The following is a 22,930-nucleotide window of genomic DNA, read 5'->3' as shown; positions in this document are numbered from 1 at the left end:
CTCCATGATTAATAAATTTAGAAATTATAGCTGATGTTTTGAAATGTATTTTTATTTTTAAAATTTAAAATGCATTATATTGTAAATTGATTACAAGTAAGATAGATGAAGTAAAAATATAAAATTGGGTTTTTAATAGTAATAATATAATATTAATTATTATTAATATGCTTTTTATATTTATATTAATATTATTGATAATAATATAAATAACATTAATTCTTAATATTATTGAGAATTGATATATATGCTTGATATGGGCTTATCGTGGTTTATCAACCACATTTATTAATGTGGTTGTACTAGCTAATATTTGTGTGAGTTTAAGGTTGGATGGTGAAGATTAAAAAGAGAACAATGATTAAATGTAAAATAACATACAATTTTTATTTTGTAAATTATGGTTTGAAGTATGTGTGAGTTTTTTTTTCAAAGCTAGTAGAAAAAGATTATATTAATATATAAACAATTTTACATGAATAGTATGAGAATTCAAGTTATCAAAACCAGAGTCCCAATATTAACATCAGTTACATCCATACTCTATGAGTAGAGCCAAAAAACCTATAACTAGGAGATGATAATGAAGGAATAGGGCAGCTCTAGTGCCATGAAGAGACTGTGCCACCAGAAACAGATGAGGGACATTATCCTGTACAAGATATAACATAATTACAATATCGTTCTAGTAGAAGAGAAATTCCCTACAAACAAAGCTATTTATAGATGCCATTAGAAATCTCAAAAGTTGGACTATACACTATTTGTGATAGAATAAAGCACAACACATACCATATCAACCATATTGCCTCCATCTACAACATTGAGTAAGAAGAGAGATATACCAGTATAGACCTTCAATAAAATTGTAACAACATTTTCTAGAAAGACAAGGCTTAATTAAATTGACAAAAATAGGCACTAGAAATCCAATTCAATATGATATGATCACTTGTGAAGGAGGAGATGTAGTAGATGGAGGAGAAGTAGTAGTCTGTTGTGTATTGATGAAAGCAAGAGGCCCTGCGAGTTCCTCAGATTCCGATTATGAAATGGCATATTCCTCCACTTTGTGCATACATGAAACTATATCATCAAGGAAAAAATGAACATTCTTGAGCATTCTCTTCATATCTTCTTGACTTGCAATTTTTTTGTAGTTATCCACCTGCTTATCTCGCAAGACCAAGCGAAAGAGTGTATCCAATTGTTGGCGGACTGCAAGTGAGTGTAAGAAATGCAATATCTTCTTCCTAAATTTCCCTGGATCAGGAATCCATTTGAGATCTATGATCCCCACTTCGAAATTAGAGAAGTGAAGCTTATCACCAAAATATCTTGACTCAAGATGTTGAATTTCCTTTCATGCCACTAAAGGGACTGAGTCAAAATAAGATGCTACTGAATTTCGTTCAAATAATCGTTGATGATGAGAAACTGAACCACTTTCCCCTCCTCATCGACTTTCCATTCTCTGTCATGGAGGCATTGTCATAAAGGGGAGAAAAGAAACATTACGAACTTAACCACTATAATGATGAACAAGACAATACCCCAAAAAGTGGGTTGTTAGCCTAAACCACCATGCTTGTTGTTGGATGGATAATGAGAGTTTAAGGTTGAATGGTGAATATTAAAAAGGAGGACAAGGATTGAGCATATCTCCATTGCTCAATCTAGAACCTCTCATCCAATTACTATATAAGAAAACTATTATTTTATTCTTTTACATTACTTATTTTTCTTATGTGATTATAAATATATAAAATAGGATACAATTTTTATTTTTCTAAATCATAATTTTTATTACTGTGTGAACTTAAAGTCGGATGGTGAAGATTAAAAAGAAATACAAGGATTCAACTTCTCCATGATTTAATCTAGGAACTCTCATCTAATTCTTAGCTCTCATACAATTTATATCTATGGCATTTGAATATTTATATCTACAACTAACAAAAAATTACTGACAGTCTAAATATATAACTGAAATAAATTCGAAGTTTAATATATCAATATTTTTTTTTCTTCCTTACCTATATTTTTTATTTTCCTATGAAAATTGAAAACGTCACCAAACGAAAACGTTTCTATAGAGGGAGGCACTTTTGATTTGTTTGATATTATGATGCTAGCAAACAAACCTTTATTTGATATTCTACATAGTTTTTTTTTTCTCAGTTTCTTTTATCTAATTGTATGAAAAATTGAAAACATCACCAAAAGGCAAAGTTTCTATAGAGGGAGGCACTTTTTTATTTTTTTGATATTATGATGTTAGGAAATCAACTATTATTTGATATTCTAAGTAGTGGAAATTTATTTGATATGCTGCAGGAGGTAGATAACACATTTGATTTTTTGGTAAAGCCCATATTAATTTGGGTTTGGTCAATGTTTTTTGCAATTTTTCTATACTATAACATTGTAGATTGAAATTTATTATTTTAATTGGATGTGGAGCCTGATTATCTTATTTATTCAAAGGTATCGCCGCGTTGGACCCCAGTTCCTAGCGAGGTAGAAATGTCACCCGTTTAATCACCATTCAAAGCTAAAAATAGATGTATAATTTCTTTGTAAACTATTGTAATTTCGAAGTCAATCTAGGCTATTCATTAGGCGGATGATGTGACATTAGAAGTTATGTTTAATTTAGGGTTTTTTTTCCCTAGAAGGAAACCCTAGGTTTATATGAGGGAATTTTATTGTGATTGTGTATTATTATTTTTAGCAATAAAGAGAGAGGAGACTGTGTGAAAGTGAAGAGGAAATGAGGTCACAGGGTCGAAACTCGAAAGCTCTTGGGGTTAGGTCTGTGATGGCCGAGGGGTGTGACCCCCTTCGGGTGGGGTCCACCCTGGAGACTTTAGCGGACCACTGACCATGGTATACGTGAACCAGAAAGTGAAGAGGAAATTACAATTGAACTATTGTAAGTTGTATCTCTTCATTTTGTTGGATAATATAAAGGAAGGACTAGCTATTTCTCTGTGGACATAGCTCAAATTAGGTGGACCACATATATCTATGTCAATCTTGTTTTATGCATTTTCTGAGTTTGTGTTTTCACAATATTTTATGTGTTCCATTGCTCTATAATATATCATTTTCTAACAATTGGTATATGAGTCAAAGGTCTATTTGGCTGAGAAACTCACAAGAAATAAGGGTTCCTCGTTCGAGTAGGAGCAATGGTGGAAGATGGTAGGTTGAGGTTGAGAAATTGAATGGCCAAAACTATTAGTTGGGGAAAATGAAGATGGAAGATTATATCTATGAGAAATATATGTACCTACCATTGAGTGGAAAAATAAAGAAGTCGATGAGCATGACAGATGCGGAAAGGGAGATTCGCGACAGAAAATCACTTGGAACAATACGGTTGTACCTGGCAGCTTCGGTCACCTTTAATATTTCAAAGGAAATGAAAAAATAGGGCTTAATGATGAGATTGGCCAAACTATATGAAAAACCCTCGGCCTCAAATAAGGTATTTCTTATGAAGTGTTTGTTTAATATGAATATGTTAGAAGGTGGATCTATTGCTGATCATTTAAATGAATTTAATACGATTACCAGTCAATTAATTTATGTAGGGGTAAATTTTTATGATGAAACTAGGTCTCTGTTAATTATGTGCTCATTGCTAGAAAGTTGAAATGGTTAATATATGGCTATTAGTAACTCTATCTCTAGATCTAGTACTTTAAATTTTGATGATGTTGTTGGTGCCATATTTAGTGAGTAAATGTGAAAAAAAGCTCTAGTGAGACATTAGGTAATGCTTTGACTACAGAGACTAGGGGAAGAAAAATGGAAAGAGGAAAGAGCCCAAGATATCACAGTAAGTCAAAGAAAGGAAAATCCAAGTCCAGATTAGGGATAGTGTGATGGAAATGAGGGAAGAAAGGACACCTGAAGAAATACTCTAAGTTTCGGAAGGGAAAAGAAGGAGATGCACAACAAGGAAACAATCATAAAGCGAATGTGACAAGTGAAGTGTTGCAAGATGATTTTATTCTTTCATTAGAAAATATTATTGACGTCAGGTTGGTAGATTCAGGGGCCTCATTCCATGCCACACCTGATAGGAAACTTTTTCATGATTATTTTCAGGGATATTTTGGACAAGTTCGTTTGGGTGATGATAAACCCTACCAAATCATTGGAACAAGTAAAGTTTTCATAAAAGATATAATGGAAACCAATGGCTTTTGAAGGAGGTAATGCATGTTCCATATCTGAAGAGAAAACTAATTTCAACAGGGCAGTTGGGAGGTGAAGGTTTTGTAATTATTTTTACAGATAAATCCTAGAAGGTCACTAAAGGAGCCCTTGTAATAGTAAAAGGAAAAAAGGTTGGTACACTGTATTTATGCAATGGAATTTCTAATTATGTTAATTATTTAACCTTCACAAGAGCAGATACAACATTGTGGCATCATAGGCTTTGGCACATGAGTGAGAAGGGGATGCAAATTATTCACTCAAGAAATTTGTTGCCAAGTCTGAAGCATGTTGATTTGGATTTATGTGAGAATTGTGTTTATGGAAAACAAAAAAGAGTTGGATTTCTCAAAATTGAGAAATACAAGAAGATTGAAAAATTAGAGATTGCACATAAAAATGTATGGGGACCTGCTCAAGTATCATCTCTCGGCAGCTCTCGCTATTATTTTACTTTTATTGATGATGCAACTAAACAGACCTAGATTTATTGTATTCAAAATATCTCTGTATTTGATACTTTCAAGAAATGGAAAGCCTTAGTTGAGAATGAGACAGAAAAGAAGTTGAAGTGTCTAAAATCAGAAAATCAAGGACAATATTGCAACAAAGTGTTTGATAAGTACTTTTAGAGCATGGAATTCCCAAAGAGAAGAAAGTTCCAGGAACACCACAGGAAAATGGTGTGTCAGAAAGGATGAATAGGACAATCATGGAGTGTGCAAGGTGCATGAGATTGCATGTAGGGTTTCCTTTACAATTTTGGACAGGTGCCATAGATACTATTGTTTATCTAATAAACAAAGGGCCTTCAAGATCCTTGGATGATGGTACTCCATAGGAGGCATAAACAAGTGAAAAGGTAAACTACTTATTTTTAAATACTTTCAGTTGTGAATCCTTTGTCCACATTAATAAAGAAAATAGAACAAATCTTGAGGCCAAATCAAAGAAATGTACCTTTATTGGATATGGTGTTAATGATTTTGGTTATTGTTTATATGATTATGAAAATCACAAAATAATTAGGATTAGAGATGTCATATTCAATAAAAGGGTCTTGTATAAGGATCAAATGTAGGAAAAGAAACATGAAATAGAAAACAAAGAATACACAGTGCTTGACAAGATCATAGAAAAAGTAAAGGTGTCTGAAAATCATAATGATCAACAACCACAACAACAACAACTACCACAACAGCAACAAGCACCTCAAACAACTGGAAGTAGTGTGAGAAGATCTACAAGGATAAGTAGACCCCTGAGCAATACTCTTATTCATTATATTATGTATTGTTGACTGATTCTGGTGAACCAGAATGTTATGAGGAAGCAATGTAGGTAGAAACCAGGAAGAAGTGGGAGCTAGCCATGAAAGAAGAGATGGACTCCTTGGTACATAACCAAACTTGGGACTTAGTTAGGTTACCTCCAGGTAAAACAATATTGCAAAATAAATGGGTTTACAGGTTGAAGGAAGAAGATGGAGGTAGAAAAAGGTATAAAGCTAAACTTGTGGTGAAGGGGTTTGCATAGACAAAAGGTATATACTTTGATGAAATATTTTCTCCTGTTGTTAAAATGACTTCAATTAGAACTATTTTAAGTCTGGTATCAATGGAAGATTCACATCTTGAGCAGATATATGTAAAGACAAATTTTCTGGATGGGGCTTTGGAGGAAGAGATCTATATGCAGTAGCCAGAAGGGTATGATGTCAAAGGGAAGGAGAAATTAGTGTGTAGGTTGAAGAATAGCTTGTATGGATTAAAACAGGATACAAGGTAGTGGTATCTAAAATTTGACAGGTTTATGTTTGAACAAGGTTATACTAGATGTCACTATGATCATTGTGTTTATCTCGAAAGGAAAAATGATAGCAGCTATATTATATTGTTATTGTGTGTAGATGAAATGCTTGTTACAAGGTTTAACATGTAGGAAATTGGAAAATTCATTTGTAATGAAGGATTTGTGTATTGCAAAACAAATCCTTGGTATGAGAATAACCAGAGACAAGAAAAATTGCAAATTAACATTGTCTTAGAGTGAGTACATACAAAAGGTGTTGGAAATATTTAATATGAAGAATGCAAAACCAATTAGTACACTTTTGGCTTAGCCATTTCAAACTAAGTAAGGATATGTGTCCCAAGACTCAGGAAGAGAAGGATTATATTTTTGAATTTCCGTATGCATTAATAGTTGGAAGCTTAATGTATGCAATGGTCTATACAAGGCCTGATATTGCACATGCAGTGGGATTTGTAAGTAGGCACATGAACAATCTAGGAAAAGAACATTGGATGGAAGTGAAGTGGATTCTTAGGTATTTGAGAGGTACCACAAATCAAGCATTATGCTTTGGTGGTTCGAACATTTCTCGACAGGGATGTATTGATGCAAATATGGTAGGTGATAGAGATAAGAGGAGGAGCACCACATGGTATGTGTTTATTGTAGGTGGGAACAATATCAGTTGGGTCTCAAAAATGTAAAGTGTTGTTTCACTTTCAATGATGAAATTGGAGTATGTTGCTGCTACAGAGGCTAGTACAGAAATGATTTGGTTGCAAAGGTTTATAGATGAATTGGGTAAGAAGTAAGAGATGGGCAGGTTATACAGTGACAACCAGAGTGCCATTCATATCGCAAAGAACTCAATATTCCATTCGAAGACTAAACATATACAACTCAAGTACCATTCCATACAGTGAGTGTTGGAAGATGAACAGTTGAATACGGAAAAGATACACACTAGCAGAATCCTACAGATATGTTAACAAAAGTTGTAACGAGGGCGAAACTGAGATTCTACTTAGTTTCAATTGGTCTTTAAGTATGATGATGAAGATGAGAAACAACTAGGTCCAAAGTGGAAGCATTGTCCAGCAAATGAAGGAGTAGTGGAGTTGCTATAATCAATCTCCAAGTGGGAGATTGTTAGGTGTGGAGCCTAATTATCTTATCTATTCAGAGGTATCGCCACATTGGACCGTAGTTCCTAACGGGGCGACAACACTGCCCATTTAATCATCGTCAGGGGGGTCCGCGGGGGGGTGGGAGGGGGCGAGTGTGGGGGGATCAATGACGATTTTATGAGCCCCCCTGGCGGGGATTTGGGGGTAGCACCCTCACAACTAAAAATATATGTAAAATTTCCTAGTAAAATATTGTAATTTTATAGTCAATATGGGCCATTGATTAAGCAGATGATCTAAGGGTAGAATTTATGTTTAATTTAGACTTTTTTTCCCAAAAGGCAACCCTCAGTTTGTATGAGGGAATTGTATTGTGGTTGTGTATTATTATTCTGAGCAAGAAAGAGAGACGAATTTGTGCGAGAGCGAAGAGGAAATTACAATGGATCTGTTGTGCGTTGTATCTCTTCGTTTTGTTGGATAATATAAAGGAAGGACTGGCTGTTTCTCCATGGGCATAGTCTAAATTGGGTGAACCACGTATATCTGCATCTCTCTTGTTTTATGTGTTTTCTAAGTTTGTGTTTCTGGAATATTTTATGTTTCCGTTGCTCTATAATATATAATTTTCTCACAATTTTTTAACAATAATTTAATTTATTTATCTTCAACTTGAATTGTTGGAGGTTTATTTTGTAATGATAAGAAGAGTAATGTTTTCATATCTTTTTAGTCCCTGCCAATGCGACTCTAGCAATCCATTTGCTTTTGACTAGTCTCATTAGTTGAGCTTTGACCAATATATTTTGTAATGTTTAACTTTCTAAAATATATATTTATTTTTAACATTATTAAAAAACCAATTTGTAATATTCCTATTCATTCATATTTTGAATGTCTTATTTCCACCTTCATGAAATGTGCAATGGAGTTTAATGAAATAATCATTTATTTAGTCAAACATCATAATGAGAAAATATTTCTTTAGCCAAATTCTATGCCATACCTGAAGTTTGTGCAACTGCATTTTCCCCATTGTATGAGAGCCTTGTCAATGTAATTCTTTTTCAATTATCTATGAATGGATAAAGATGTGAAAATTTCATCACTTTGGCTGAGCACCCACATCAAGAGAAAATTGTTGAGCAAGGGAATCGATCCTAGTCCCATGGTCCCCTCATTCCCTAATAACGTCCTCATCGATAGTAGATGATGCACTAATTTACAAATCTATAACCAAAAGTGAGTGATGACCACTGTACATAATACCCAAAATAAGCCTCTAGTTATTTATTGTAAACTTCTAAAGTCGTGACTGGTTTCAATTCTGGGGCACCAGAAATATCTTCGCTCACATATTACAATGAATTGATTTTTTTATTTTGTTTCATGATGATTTTTAGTCCATGGTTGGTTTGTTCATGCTCCATGTTAAATCAACAAAGATTTGAACTCTGTACCTTTAGTTTTTCAAGGCAATGTAGGTTTTAACCCTATACAAAAATTACCTACATAGAAATTCTAAAACACCCAAAATAAACAATGCAAGAGTATAACACATAAAACACATATACACAGAGATTTTCCCCTGGATCCCAAAACTGAGACTACGAGCTTGATTTTTCATTATGTTCCTTTCAATGTTACAATACATATTTATACATGCTGAAGCATCCAATACCATGGATTGAAAACCATCGTGTCCAAAAAACATGTGTGAGAATCATGCACAAAACCATAGGTGGATCTGCCCAACCTAACATAGGTTCCAAAACCAAAATTTTCCGGGGCACTGCCCCGGACCCCATAATGTGCGGTTACTTGCACCCCTCAAACCCCTTATGAACCCTGCTACGCAATCAGTGCAACGAAGGGGGGGGCCTCTGCCCCCCCTCTAACCCTCTGGTTAACTACGTGGGCTAGTCGTGGAAAGAATATAACACAACCCAACAGGCAAGCAACACAACAATGACTTCAAGTTAATCTCATTTAACTCCACATTTCTTTCTTCCCATCACATATTATATCTCTGCATCACGTTCAACTTGACATTTTATTATTCCCTTTATGTAAAGGTAATGCATACCTTGGGCTTCTTTTAAATGTTGTTCTTATTGTCCCACTATATTTAGGACACAATTTTGCATTATACGAATCTTTCCTTCAAATATATCTATCCAACATATTTCTCAATTGAATTTCATTGATAGATGATGCTCACAAATTTATATGTTACCGAAGGAAATTCTACTAGGTTAGTTTCCATCTCAAAGGTGTCTAATAGTAATGTGTTGTCTTATTTTCCATTTAATATGTTTGATCATGTTCAAATAATATTTATTTAAGTTTCAACTTATGTTTGAGATCCAAGATATATGTAGGATTTTTTTATCAACCCATTTTTTAAGTTATCAAGTGTGTTACTATACAACCAAGAAATTGTACTTTTTGATTTCCTACCAAATATCAAAAATATTTCTTTTCCTTATTAAAAAAAATGTAAATTTCAAAGATACATTACCTACACAAATGTTTAGAGACAAGAGCAATGTTAAGAAAAAATATAAATGAATATACATTAAAATCTCATTACCTCTTGAACCAAACATTGAAATTATTAATAAGCTAATTTAAGATAAATAATAGTCTTATTGTCATGTTCATTTAAGATTTAAACAACATGCAATAGGTTATTTTGCATGTGTACAAACCCTAAGACAGCTAACCCTACTTTTGGTAATACTACACATATTTCCATTGGGTCTACCATATAGACTAAACAATGCACATGTCACACCTTTTATAAAAATAATTATATACATATATATTTTTGGTGACCAGAGGAAACTAATTAGTTAGATATGTTTCATGAGAAAAAAAATTCGACGTAAATCGCATAATGATACATTTGTCGACACATTTCAAACCAACGAGTATGGTTCATCATCATGACAAGTTGAATAATCAGATGATCGCTGCATGTTAAATAGGGAGAGCAGATCTTCCAATGGCTAGGTTTGACTGGAAAATGACTATAACAAACTAGACTAGACCAACAACTATATTTGACCATGAAATAACTAAATTTGACTAGCCAACTGGACTGACTAGGGGATGGGGACAAGCATGAATATTATACTTGATAAAATTAATTAATTATAATAATATTATTAGATAAATAGTTATTCAATGTATTATAGTTTTTAATATAATATTTTTTAATGTTTTGAATGCCATCAATGTCTAAAATGATAAACTTATGAAATGCTATATATGAATATCATTTTAATATTTTTATGTTGGTCTTGTTTATTATTTAAGTAATATGTTAACTATGTTTATGATAAAAAAATAATAAATATAGGGAATATTAATAATGATAATTGAGTAAAATGTTAACATATTTATGTTTAACATGTTAATAATAATTTATTAATAGATCTAGGGATTATTAATATCAATAATAGTATGGATTTATTATTATTCTTAATATAACTATAATAATAATATTATAAAATTAATTATTATCTCATAAATTATATTATTATTACTATATTAATATTTTAATAATAGTATTATTCTTATTATTATTATTATTATTATTATTAATGGTTTGGGTAACTTATTAATAGAAATTTATTAGTTAAGCTGTCTAATGTAAACTTGAACTTTCTAAAATTTGGATCAATAACCATCTATAATAGATAATTTTAACCCACTAAGTTAGTTATGTAATGGACCATCTAATAAATATAAGGAAAAGAAAATGAGGGAGATTTCTAAAAGGACCAAAAAATCAAAGAGGAACTAAGGAGAAAGAAAACAAGCTAGTTAAAAACTTTACTACCTAATAATTAGGGAAAGATAAAGGATTTTTTAAAATAGACAATTAGTTCAAATAATCAATTGAGGTGGGGTGAAAGAAACTAGGGGACCGAAAAAATTAAAGAAATGAAAAAACAGAAACAACAACCAACTAGAAGGCGAGGGGAAGAAATGACTAGGAAGAGAGGGATCCAACAACAACTGATTTTCCAACCATCATCTGTATTGATATTGCTCGACCTTTTTTCAATCTCAATGGTTTCCCTAAATTTCCGGTGATGGAATTACATAACCTTAGTAATAACATATGCCTCCTCAATACAAACATGATGTTTAGTATTCTTCACATGTTTCGCTAGTGTGGAAGACTCGGTCATCCCATGTTTTAGGTCTGTTGAATACTCATTAATCCTCTGATATAGAGCACCCAGTCTCGCCAATGTAGGGGTCCCACAAGAACATGGAATAATATAGGCACCCTTTATGTCCTTAGGGTCGACAGGATTCTTTACCGTTCAGAGGGAATTACGAATGGTGTTAAGGGGTCTAAAGGTCGAGGGAACATTATGCTTCCTAAAAATCCTTGCAATATTATCAGTGGTCCCTTGGATAAAAGGTAGATGGACCCCTGAGACTCGATCCTCAGGGACTTTCTTAACCAACGAATTCATGTTGGTTTTAAGGAAAGCCTTCTGACCAAGGTGTCTATTATAACCATTATTAACAAAGACATTAAGGAGATGGGCTTTCTCTTTATTGAAGCTCTTTTCATCAGAGATTCTCAGGGCACAAGTAGCAAGTGTGTTGAGAACGACCAATTTTTGAGCAGGGAAATGATGGGAACTTGCATGAAGATACTGCTCAGTATGTGTTTTCTTCCGAAACACTTGGTGGGAGAAGGAACCATCATTATTCGTCAAAATAAGAATATCAAGGAAAGGAAGGAATCCGTCAACTTCTTGTTCCATGGTGAACTTAATGGCAGAGGATTGACTGTTGATATGCTTGAAGAAGAGATCCAACTCATCTTGGCCATGAGACTAGATGACATTTGTGTCATCTACAAATCTTTTCCAAAGATTGGGCAGGGGATGGGCTGAGGCCAAAGCTTTGGATTCAAAATCTTCCATAAAAAGATTAGCAACAAGGGACAGGGGGGAGCCCATGGTAACACCACAGATCTGCTCAAAGAAGGGTATGATTTGAAATTAGTTTTTTTTGAGAGAATAATTCATTTTCATAATGCTTGTCAATTATAATGCTAGAGCTAAAAATGTTATATTATATTATATTATTAGACACATTATTATGATCCAAAATTTTTAAATTTATTGAAAGCAATACCTGAAATCATTGGTGTGTGTGTCTTGGATACGACATTTTTGTATCACTATCTGTTTTGTCTATTTAAAATAGAAATTTTAATTATCTTAAGATAAAAGTAATATTAGAGCAATAATATAAATTTAATTTAATGATTAGTATAAAAATAATTAGTTTATTATACTGGTTATGTTATTATAATTAAAATCATTTTAAAAATAAAATAAAATAAATTATAAATTTATTATTATTATTTATTTATAAAAGTAATATATATATATATATATATATATATATATATATATATATATATATATATAGATATATATATATATATATATATATATTATATATATATATATATATATATATATATATATAGATATATATAATATATATATATATATATATATATATATATATATATATATATATATATTAGTCTGTGTAATCACATTTTGCTTTTGATTACTCATTGGTTGAGTTTTATTAGTCTATGTAACAATTCTTTGCTTTTTGACCACTCATTCATTCTCCACATTTCACTAGTTTCAATCCCACTTCTTCACCCCTGTGAGCATCACCCGATGCAATGAGTGCTAAGTGAACTATTCAAAAATCATGAGAAATTAGTCAGTTACGATACCTCTCATGGAAATGGTCATACGTGAATGATCTTACTTAACGCAGTTGAATCCCAAAATGATATCTAATATAATGCACTGCGTAAAACCCCCATACTTAAATTCAAAAAATAGTCAAGGGATCTCTACTTGAATGGTTCATGAGGCACAATACTTGGTAAGGTTTTGCAAATGGGGTAGCAAGCTAAGTGGGCTTGATTGTGGGGAAAAACTCCACAGTTAAGCGCGCTTGAGCCAGAGGAGTTCTGGATGGGTGACCTCTTGGAAGTCCTGGTTACCGGGTGCAAGCCCGGAAGTGATGATTGATGCTATGTGATTCATTCTCCACATTTCACTAGTTTCAATCCACTTCTTCACCCTGTGAGCATCACCCGATGCAATGAGTGCTAAGTGAACTATTCAAAAATCATGAGAAATTAGTCAGTTACGACTACCTCTCATGGAAATGGTCATACGTGAATGATCTTACTTAACGCAGTTAAATCCCAAAATGATATCTAATATAATGCACTGCGTAAAACCCCCATACTTAAATCAAAAAAAGAGTCAAGGGATCTCTACTTGAATGGTTCATGAGGCACAATACTTGGTAAGGTTTTGCAAAATGGGGTAGCAAGCTAAGTGGGCTTGATTGTGGGGAAAAACTCCACAGTTAAGCGCGCTTGAGCCAGGAGTTCTGGGATGGGTGACCTCCTGGGAAGTCCTGGTTACCGGGTGCAAGCCCGGAAGTGATGATTGATGCTATGTGATTCGTTCTCCACATTTCACTAGTTTCAATCCCACTTCTTCACCCTGTGAGCATCACCCGATGCAATGAGTGCTAAGTGAACTATTCAAAAATCATGAGAAATTAGTCAGTTACGACTACCTCTCATGGAAATGGTCATACGTGAATGATCTTACTTAACGCAGTTGAATCCCAAAATGATATCTAACTAAATTATAATTTTACTTAAAAATATTATTATTTAATTATAAAATTAATCAATATATAATTTGAATATATGAATTTAGAAAAACATAAAACAAGATTCTCAACCATGAGGATTTAGGGGATTTATTTTTATTAGTCCCTACCAAGGTAGAACTTTAACAATCATTTTTCTTTTGACTACTCATTAGTTGAGCTTTGATCAATATATTCTCTAATCTTAACTTTATAAAATATGGATTTATTTTTTAACATTATTAAAAAACGAATTTGTAATTGTCCCATTGCTTCATATTTTTAAGGTCTTATTTCCACCTTCATGACATGTACAATGGAGCATAATGGAATAACCGTTGTGTAGTTGTATTCTATGCTACAACTAAGGCTGTGCAACTACATTTTCGCCAAAGCATGAGAGCTTCGTTAATGTAACTATTTTGCAGTTCTTTGTGAGTTGATAGAGACATGAGAATCACAACACCAAGGTATCCTCTGCTTATCCCTTTTCAAGTACCTTTTGTAAATTAATATCTTTTTACAAATTTGTGTTACAGGGACCATACCACCATGCAACACTTGTTTTGTAATGTTTCCATATCTTGTGACTATGGTGGTCGTTATATAATTAGTTTAATTATATGTAAAACATGGTATAATAATACAAATGCTCATTTAGAAAAGAAGAAAAGAAAAGAAAAAATCTTACGTTAACTTGTCTTTTCTATGTTCTAAAGAATTAAGTTTCCAAACCTACATCAAATCTTTTTATATGAAAAATATTAAATTAAATTTAGATATCAATTATATAAGTCACTTACTTTCTCTTTAAAATTATTATTATATAAGTTTTAACATTATTATATAAGATAAATACAAGTTTTTAAAGTGTAACACATATTTTCTTTATAACCCAAATATAATATATTTTCATTATCTATATTTTATCATGTCAATATAACCAAATTACAACGTAAATAATCTATATATAAATTCCTACTCTATTATTACATAATAACATATTTGAGAAAATAAACATCAATAATAACATATTTATAAAAACAATAAATTTAAATAATATATATGTAAAAATTTATTTTGTATGATAATATGTTTATTAATAAATATAAATTTTTACCTAAGTCATTTTCTAACCATTTGCATACAAATTATGATTTCTTCCCTTTGTTCATACATATAAATTTTTTATATGATATCAAAAAAATTTAAATTTTACTTCACATACTTCTTTATATGCCCTATTACATACTAACATTTTCTCTAACACTTTCATATTCTTCTTTTAAACGTCTACATTCATTTCACAGGAAAAAAGACAAATCTAAAAATTAAAAATACATATAAATTTGTTTTTTATTTGCTATTAGATGCTAAAGCCACATAAAATTGTGGGTGTCTTTCAGAGATAATCAAATCAAACTTGCACTACAGAGTTTTCCATTATATTAAATGTACAAGGGAGAGGGACTAGCTATTATGTAGCACTTGTTTATAATGGAATTATAATTGATTCGTGTTAAGAATATATAAGAATTTTGCATTAAATTTGTGTAAGGAAAAGAATAAGTTGAAAATTATGAATGTGTATTTTACATTTTAATAAATAGTGTGGTGTTATCACTCAAAAGCTTTCTTTGGCTAAGAAAGGAAACTCATTGAGGTAGCCTTCAAACTGCTTTGGGATTAAAAGTGGACTCTTCAATCTGGAGAGGGATTTCTAGTGAAGTCTATCAATCAAGGTCACTGTAATAGTAGGTCAATAATACACTCATTGACAAATTTTAGTTTGTATTAAATGATTTTGGTTTGGAAAGGAAGGAAAAGGACCATTAAGCATGGAGTTTTTGACAGAAAAATGTATCATCTTCTAGTCACAGGTTATGTGAACAATTCTAACAAAGACTCTTTAAGTATACCAATCAATGTCACTCTAATAGTAGGTCAATAATAGACTCATTGACAAATTTTAGTTTGTATCAAATGATTTTGGTTTGAAAAGGAAAAAAAAAAGGACTATTGGGCATGGAGTTTTTGACAGAAAAATGTATTTTCTAGTCACAAGTTCTTTGAACAACTCTAACAAAGACAAGATAAGTTATGGTCTAAGTCATCATCAAGGTATGGTAGAAGAAAATAGAAAATAAATATAAAAAACAAAGCAGTCTGATTTTCGCAAATGATATCTAAGCTTAAAAATACATAAACATTTTGAAAAACATGAACTTGGACATTCAGTAAGAAATCCAATTCATTTCATTTTTTTTCCAAATATTGAAGATTTAATGATCAAAATCTTGACTAAGGTAAATCTCAACTTGGAGAAACTAGCAAAAGTAGTTCATAATCAAGAGAAACTTGCTTGAATCCTTAGTTTCTTCCCAGCAATAATTACGATTAGAGATTTGTGTATGTTGTAGATAATATGTTTAATTATGGTTGATGAATGGCAGCTGATCTGCAAGGTGTAGAGTAAGGAAGAAAGGCATGTGGTACACCTACGCATATATTCTGGTTTGCATGCTTGAACTTCTCTGTGAAAAACAATCAACCAGAATAGAATGAGATGATAAAGGTCATGAAGTAACCGGTGGTCATCAAAGAAATATGTTTTTTTAATTACTAAATGCGGTTCATTGTACTAATTTGGTAGTAGAACAACATCTACTTGGATTACTAAATGTAGTTCATTGTACTAATTTGGTAGTAGAACAACTACTTGGAATAGCAGATCATCCCACCACACACACGATATGTTATAGCGATCATAAAGAGATGTTACGGTTAAGTCGAATGATAAAAAGCAGAAATACTCCATTATTAACGCCAAGTATATATCTTCCGACCAGAGTTGAGAACAAGAAACAAACTTAACTTCAAAATTGAATATCCTGGACTCCAGATATTTGCTTTTCCATCCATAATTTTGCAGTCTGTCTCAACATAAGCATGTTTATTAGTCATGCCATTACATTACGTTATCAGAAAGTCAAACGTTAGCTAAGGTAGCAGAGTCCGTTATTAGTCATGCCTAATAAGCATGTTTATTAGTCATGCCATTACATTACGTTATCAGAAAGTCAAACGTGGGTAAGGTAGCAGAGTGCTTTATTTGAGCGTACGTCGAGCAACTTCTATGTAAATGGCAGCCAGACAGCTAAAAATTCTGAATGGTAGATACAAAATCAGTTCTGTGAAAGCCCTCCCAATTGAATCAGCAGGTATAAATCCACGTGATAATGTTGATAGCATAAGGCCAGTAATCTGAGATGTAACCAGAAAGGTTCCATTCTTTGCTGCTTCCAATATATACTTGGCAACATTTTCCGATGTCTCGGCCTGGCTGCGGTTGTACAGTCCAATCACCTTTGACATCTTAAATATCTCTGTGTGAGTCTCTATACCACCTGCAATGTATAATCTGAGATTAAAGATTTCAAAAACAAATACTCCTCTCAGATTAAAGTATTCAAATTATTATAAATATAAATATATGGGTACTGTACTATTGGCTCTGAGTATTGTTACACTGGCACTCCTCATAAATCTTATTTATTTCTACTTCGTCTCTATTAAAGGTTTGAAATGAAAGCATATTATTTCAAATTTCAAAAGAAGTATCTTATTTTTTAAATAATATTTAATAATAATAAATAATTTAATTTTAATATTATAATTTAATTAAATATAAATTAATAAATACACAATAATATTTATATTAAAAATAATATATTTTAATAAACATCTTGAAAGTTGAATAATATATATTGTAGGGAAAGTTGAATTGTTAAAATTCAAATGATAAGAATGAGAATTTAGTTGCACTTTCTAAAGATATTTTATTTAAATAATAAATTTATTTGGATTTTTTAAATATATTTTATTTAAATAATAATAATTGATGTGTTAATATTATTTGAAGTATTTAAGGTAGAGTTGAATTTTTAAGTAAAATTAGAGTTAAGATATTTTTCTTTATGATAAAAACTAGGAATGTTGTTTCAACAGTGATATAATGAAAATGGAAAAGTTAATTGATTATTGGTTAATTGGTGAAGAATATATATTTTTTAAGGTATTGATTAATAATGTGTTGGGAGGTTATTTGGTGTGGCTTGACTAGGTATAAATTTAATTTAATTTTTGCATAATAATCCTTGATATATTGGATATATATTTATTAATCTATAAATTAATATCTAGTGTGTGAGGTGTCACTTAGTAGTTGGTGTGGTTTGGCCAAATACAAGTTTAAGGGAATTTTGATATAATTATCTTTGATATATGGATAAAAGTTTGTGTATGGTAATTCTATATGAGACATTGTTGAATAACAAAAGAAATAAAAATATTTTTAAAATAGTTTATATGATGTTAAAACTTGTTAGAATTTTGCATCCACATAGTTATAAGGATAAAATTTAATGAATAGATGTTTGTATAAACTTTGTTATTTCAAGATAAAGTGATGAGACTTATTTAGTTTTGGTCAAAGCCTTTAAGAGGTTTTCTAATAGCAAAAATTAAAATGACAAGTTGTGTATCTAGTTTTTAGTTATTTATTGAAATTTCAATTAAAAAACTTATTCATTGTTCAATGTTTCAAAGATATATATATATATATATATATATAATTACTATTTATGGGCTCTGCTTGGGCCCCGAAGGGATGACATGTATACAAACATTGGTAAGGGGGATGTGAACAAAGGCATTCCAAGGGTAAGGGACAAGGACTTTCTCTTTGGGCGTTGCGGGCTTCGTCCAAACCCAACATGAATACAATGAAAAATGACGAAGAGAAGAATCATGAAATAGCGAGGTGGTGTATAACGAAAATTCTGTATTTTATTCTAACTTATTATGTGCGTCATTAGTGTTCTAGAAAACATGTTATAGCTCGTGCTGCGAAGGGTCATGGGCGTGGGGAGAGGCTTGACACCCATGAAAGATAAGGGGCCGAGCACGTTGGAAACAAGCAAGGGTCAGAAATCAGTAGAAAACCTCATCACCGAAGCAACGAAGGCTTATCGAGAAGGGTCAGATGCTGGCATTCGAAAAACTGCTGGAAGAATGAGAAGAGGAGGTAAAACAAGGAAGCGAGACGGAAGAAGATATGGATAATTGGAGGACTCTAGTTTCAGATTTGGGTAACACCCATGGGAGAATCACACAGTTCAAGTAAATATTGTACTTGTACTGGTTAATGAAGAATTTACTAGGCAAGGCGATGGAGCATATATCCATGGGTATGGCAGTGACTCTACAGGGAATGCCCAACTATTAGAAGGATATGGACAAAATACTTTTCTAGCTGCATAAACGATATTAGGTTGGACATAATCCATCGCCACATCCCTTGCATTCTGGAACTGTATGGTATGCCAAGGGAATCCGCACGATATTAGGTTGGACATAATCGACAACCACATCCCTTGCATTCTGGAACTATATGGTATGCCAGGGGCATCCACTGAAGATCCAACATCTGTTGTATGTGCCTTAGAGGATCAAAAGGATTAGACTCATACCCATTCATAATTTTGTTTCATGCGGTTAGCTTTTACTTTTCATGTTGCAAATGTTAGTTTTTCCACTTATGTAGTGTATGGACATGAGATAGAGACATATCTAGCCTAGCTTGAAAGGTTAAGACAATGTTGTTTTTGGATGTCTTATAACTCTGAGAATTGACTCACAGACTTGGTTTCCCTTCTGGGTAAGTTGAGGCCACCGGGATAATCTGGGTAGTGTAAACTTGCCTATTATATAATAGAAAATAGAATGGACATGCCAAGCTTAAAAAGAAAAAAAAAAATTTATTTTTAATACATTTTAATATTTATAACTTTAAAGTATTACTAATATTATTATTATTATTTTAATTACATTTATAAATTGCATAATTTTATTATATAATATTGTTTATATTTAAATTTATAAATATTTTGTATCACACTAAAAAAACATGTTGACAAATGCTTATGTATGCCATTGCCTAACTAGTAGGAGGAATTGTCGAGAAAGTTACGGAAATTCCGGTTATATTTGGAGAAAATCCGGCAAATATTTTTGTAAATCCAAGTTATAGTTGTTAAACTTCAAAATTTTAGGTGCCCTAGATGTTTTTGATGGTGATGAATCTATTTTCACCATCAAAAACACGATTCAAACAGTCTTTTTTTGGCCATCCAAACAATTTCTCCACCTGGTTAGATGACTCCCTTATGTATTAAGTAATCTAAAGTTCAATCTCTTTAGACATATTTCACTAACATAACTTAAAAAAATATAAATATTTTTATTTTAAAAATTATATTTTATTTTTTCCTCGATATAAAAGTTAGGAATTTAAAAATATTCTTAATTCCTATTCTTATTTTGAAAATTGTATTTTATTTTTTCTTAAATATAAACTTTACTCATTTATAAACATATTCAAAAATATTCTTAATTCACATTAACATTATTTACATCAATGATTAAAAAAACCAAGAAGACTCATAATTTCTTTTTCTAAATAAACATGTCATTTTTTTAAAACAAACGAGAACTTAATAAGGCAAAATGATCATCCAAATTACTAAAAACTTTTTCATCCATATTTACTCCGTATGATGACTCATGATCATTTTCGAAGTAAACATGCATGTTTTTAAAACAAGCTGCTTCGATTTATGTAAGATAATAAACAAAGTGCATTTAAAAAAAATAAAATAAAAGTTTTATACATAATAGTAAACAAAGTGGTTTTTTTAAAAGTTAAAATAGAGAGGTTTTACGTATAAAAAGTGCATTTTTGTATATTAAGATAAATTGACTTGATTTTCAAAATTTAATTATAATATTATTTAAAATAATTGACATATAAGTCTATATAAATTATATATTAAAATATAGATATTATATTTGAATAAAATTGCTATACCATATATATATATAATTTTCACAAGTTTATAAAAATTTGATATAAAATAATTTTGTAAAATATAATATAAATGATTACGTCTACAATTTTTTCCCAATTAATATAATAATAACAAAAAATTATTTATTTTAATTAATAAAATAAAATTCACTGATCATTATAATAAAATTAATAAAATAAAAGCAAAAAATTATTTTTAATTAATAAAATAAAAGTCATTGCAATAATAAAATGATGATGAGAGACCCCGCCATTATATGATCATCAACCTTATTCTTTAATTACCCTCTAATTCTAATTTTAAACCTTAAAAATAAATGTATGAGCTGACAATTTCACCAATAATGGAATAGGAAAACCCCTTTATCTCTAGAGTTTTAAGCCTTTTTAGGAAACTTTAGTTTTAAGGGCTTTCTGAAGGAATCGAATATGATAGCAAATGGAATTTCTATGTAAAAGCATACTGGCGTATGAGGTCTAGATTGCTTACAGTCATCCAGCATTGGAGTCTCCACATATCCCGGGAAAGAAACGCTCACTCCGATGTTATAAGGCATCAATTCCAGTCTAAGAGCCTCGGCAAGCCCTTTCACGCCATATTTGGTTGCAGTATAAACAGAAGCCCCATACGACGTGTACTGCAAAACACATGCAGTGGTGAATCCATTGCCACCAGAACCTACAGTTAATAGGAAATCAACTTTACCCTGAAACTCTGATCACAAAAAATAAAAACCATCTGCAACCCAAAAACCAATTTCATGAATCATACCAGACCAGCTAAAGAACTGACGAGAACAACAGACATGGGGGGTCGGGCATGGGCTTGGACTGTGCGATGCTTCATCAAGCGAAGAGCAACATGCAGAGTGTTTACCATCCCTGATAAATTTGTGTTAATTGTCTCATGCAAATCTTTAATGGGAATTTCATCTATAAATCCAACTCTCGCCCACCCAGCATTGCAAACAACCACATCAATAGGTCTCCATTGAAACGATTGTTGTATTGCATCCGAAAGAGTTTCATAGTCACTCACATCAGCAGTCTACAAGGGAAAAAAATAATTCGAAAAACAATGAGAAAAACCTATCCATATACCTTTGTGACAGAATTGTAAATCCAATAATGAAAGACAATGAGAAAAACCTATCCATGTACCTTTGTGAGTATTCTATCAGCACTGATATTTTTATTATCGACCAACTTGTCTATGGCCTTCTCCAGTTTGGCAGAGGTTCTGGCTATCAGAGTAACGAAAGCTCCTTGAGATAGAGCCTCTTTGGCAATAGCAAGACCAATACCACTGGACCCTCCTGTTATTAGAACATGCTTCCCCCGCAGAGTTTTCAGACATGGTGAAGGCTTCCAAAGCAAGGTTACCCCAACAAAAATAGTAAAAAGAAAAACTGTAATGGTGAGTATAGTTGCAGCCAATTCCATCTTGAGGAGAGGATCAGGGTTTCGGACAATGCCAATATCTCTTGAAAAAAACGCAAGCACCTGTGTATTTATATTCGAGATGAGCTGGTTCTGGTTCTGGTTCTGTTGAGAATTAGATAGACAATTATTACAGAGTTGTTTGGTTCTGGTTCTGGTTCTGTTGAGAATTAGATAGACATTCATTACAGAATTGTTAAAGAATAATACTGCTGTATGGTTGGGTTAGTGGGCTTTTAGTGCAGCAGATGTGATATCAATATTTACAGTTGGCCACCGGCGTACATTTAGAGAAACGTACTGAGATGAAATAATTCTTGTTTATGGTTATGGTTTGTATATTGCACTGGTCAATCTCATGGCTCAACGGTCAATGGTTGATCATAAGGAAGCAGGACCTTTGTGTGATTTTTGTCTGAATCCAGCGATCACAAGGGTTGAATATCATGATTAACAATGGCCCGGCATCGTATATGTTGGTAAAATCAATAAAGAAGCACAATAATGGCATCATGCTTCCGATGAAAGAATAAATCTGTTTGAGCATAAAATTTGGCAGATTATGGCTTCTTTATTGGGTCAGTCAATCTTATAGCTCAAAAATAAAGATTCTGCAAGATAACTACTTGTCAAGGTAACCTGGACTGCTCAAAGTTATCCACACTATTTTTTT

The 22,930-nt window shown here is 31.9% G+C and overlaps 1 protein-coding gene across 1 annotated transcript; it reads right to left on the bottom strand.

Annotated features, from left to right (window-relative positions):
* Window positions 1-16,686: 16,686 nt before the first annotated feature.
* LOC149242686 (3-dehydrosphinganine reductase TSC10A-like) lies at window positions 16,687-22,295 on the bottom strand. Its single transcript, XM_089367714.1, has 4 exons — window positions 21,979-22,295; window positions 21,590-21,865; window positions 21,308-21,455; window positions 16,687-17,296 (listed from the first exon to the last, which is right to left on the bottom strand). Exons 1-4 carry the CDS (start codon window positions 22,258-22,260, stop codon window positions 16,998-17,000), a joined length of 1,005 nt encoding a protein of 334 aa, XP_089223840.1. The 5' UTR covers window positions 22,261-22,295; the 3' UTR covers window positions 16,687-16,997.
* Window positions 22,296-22,930: the final 635 nt, after the last annotated feature.

The sequence above is a fragment of the Pinus tabuliformis genome, chromosome 8 (genome assembly GCF_031772625.1).
Source record: "Pinus tabuliformis cultivar Carrire ecotype Pingquan chromosome 8, CPIR1, whole genome shotgun sequence".
NCBI classification, from domain to species: Eukaryota; Viridiplantae; Streptophyta; class Pinopsida; order Pinales; family Pinaceae; genus Pinus; species Pinus tabuliformis.
The sequence above is the reverse complement of the archived record's forward strand: the minus strand, read 5'-3'. Positions and strand labels throughout refer to the sequence as shown.

Bases quoted from the DNA above. Each gene is read 5' to 3' on its own strand.
- LOC149242686 (XM_089367714.1), bottom strand. From the start codon at position 22,260: ATGGAATTGGCTGCAACTATACTCACCATTACAGTTTTTCTTTTTACT. The intron at 21,866-21,978 runs GTACATGGATAG...TTTCCCTTGTAG, and splicing joins CTGATAGAATACTCACAAAG to ACTGCTGATGTGAGTGACTA. The intron at 17,297-21,307 runs GTAAGCAATCTA...TATACATTGCAG, and splicing joins GACTCCAATGCTGGATGACT to GTGGTATAGAGACTCACACA.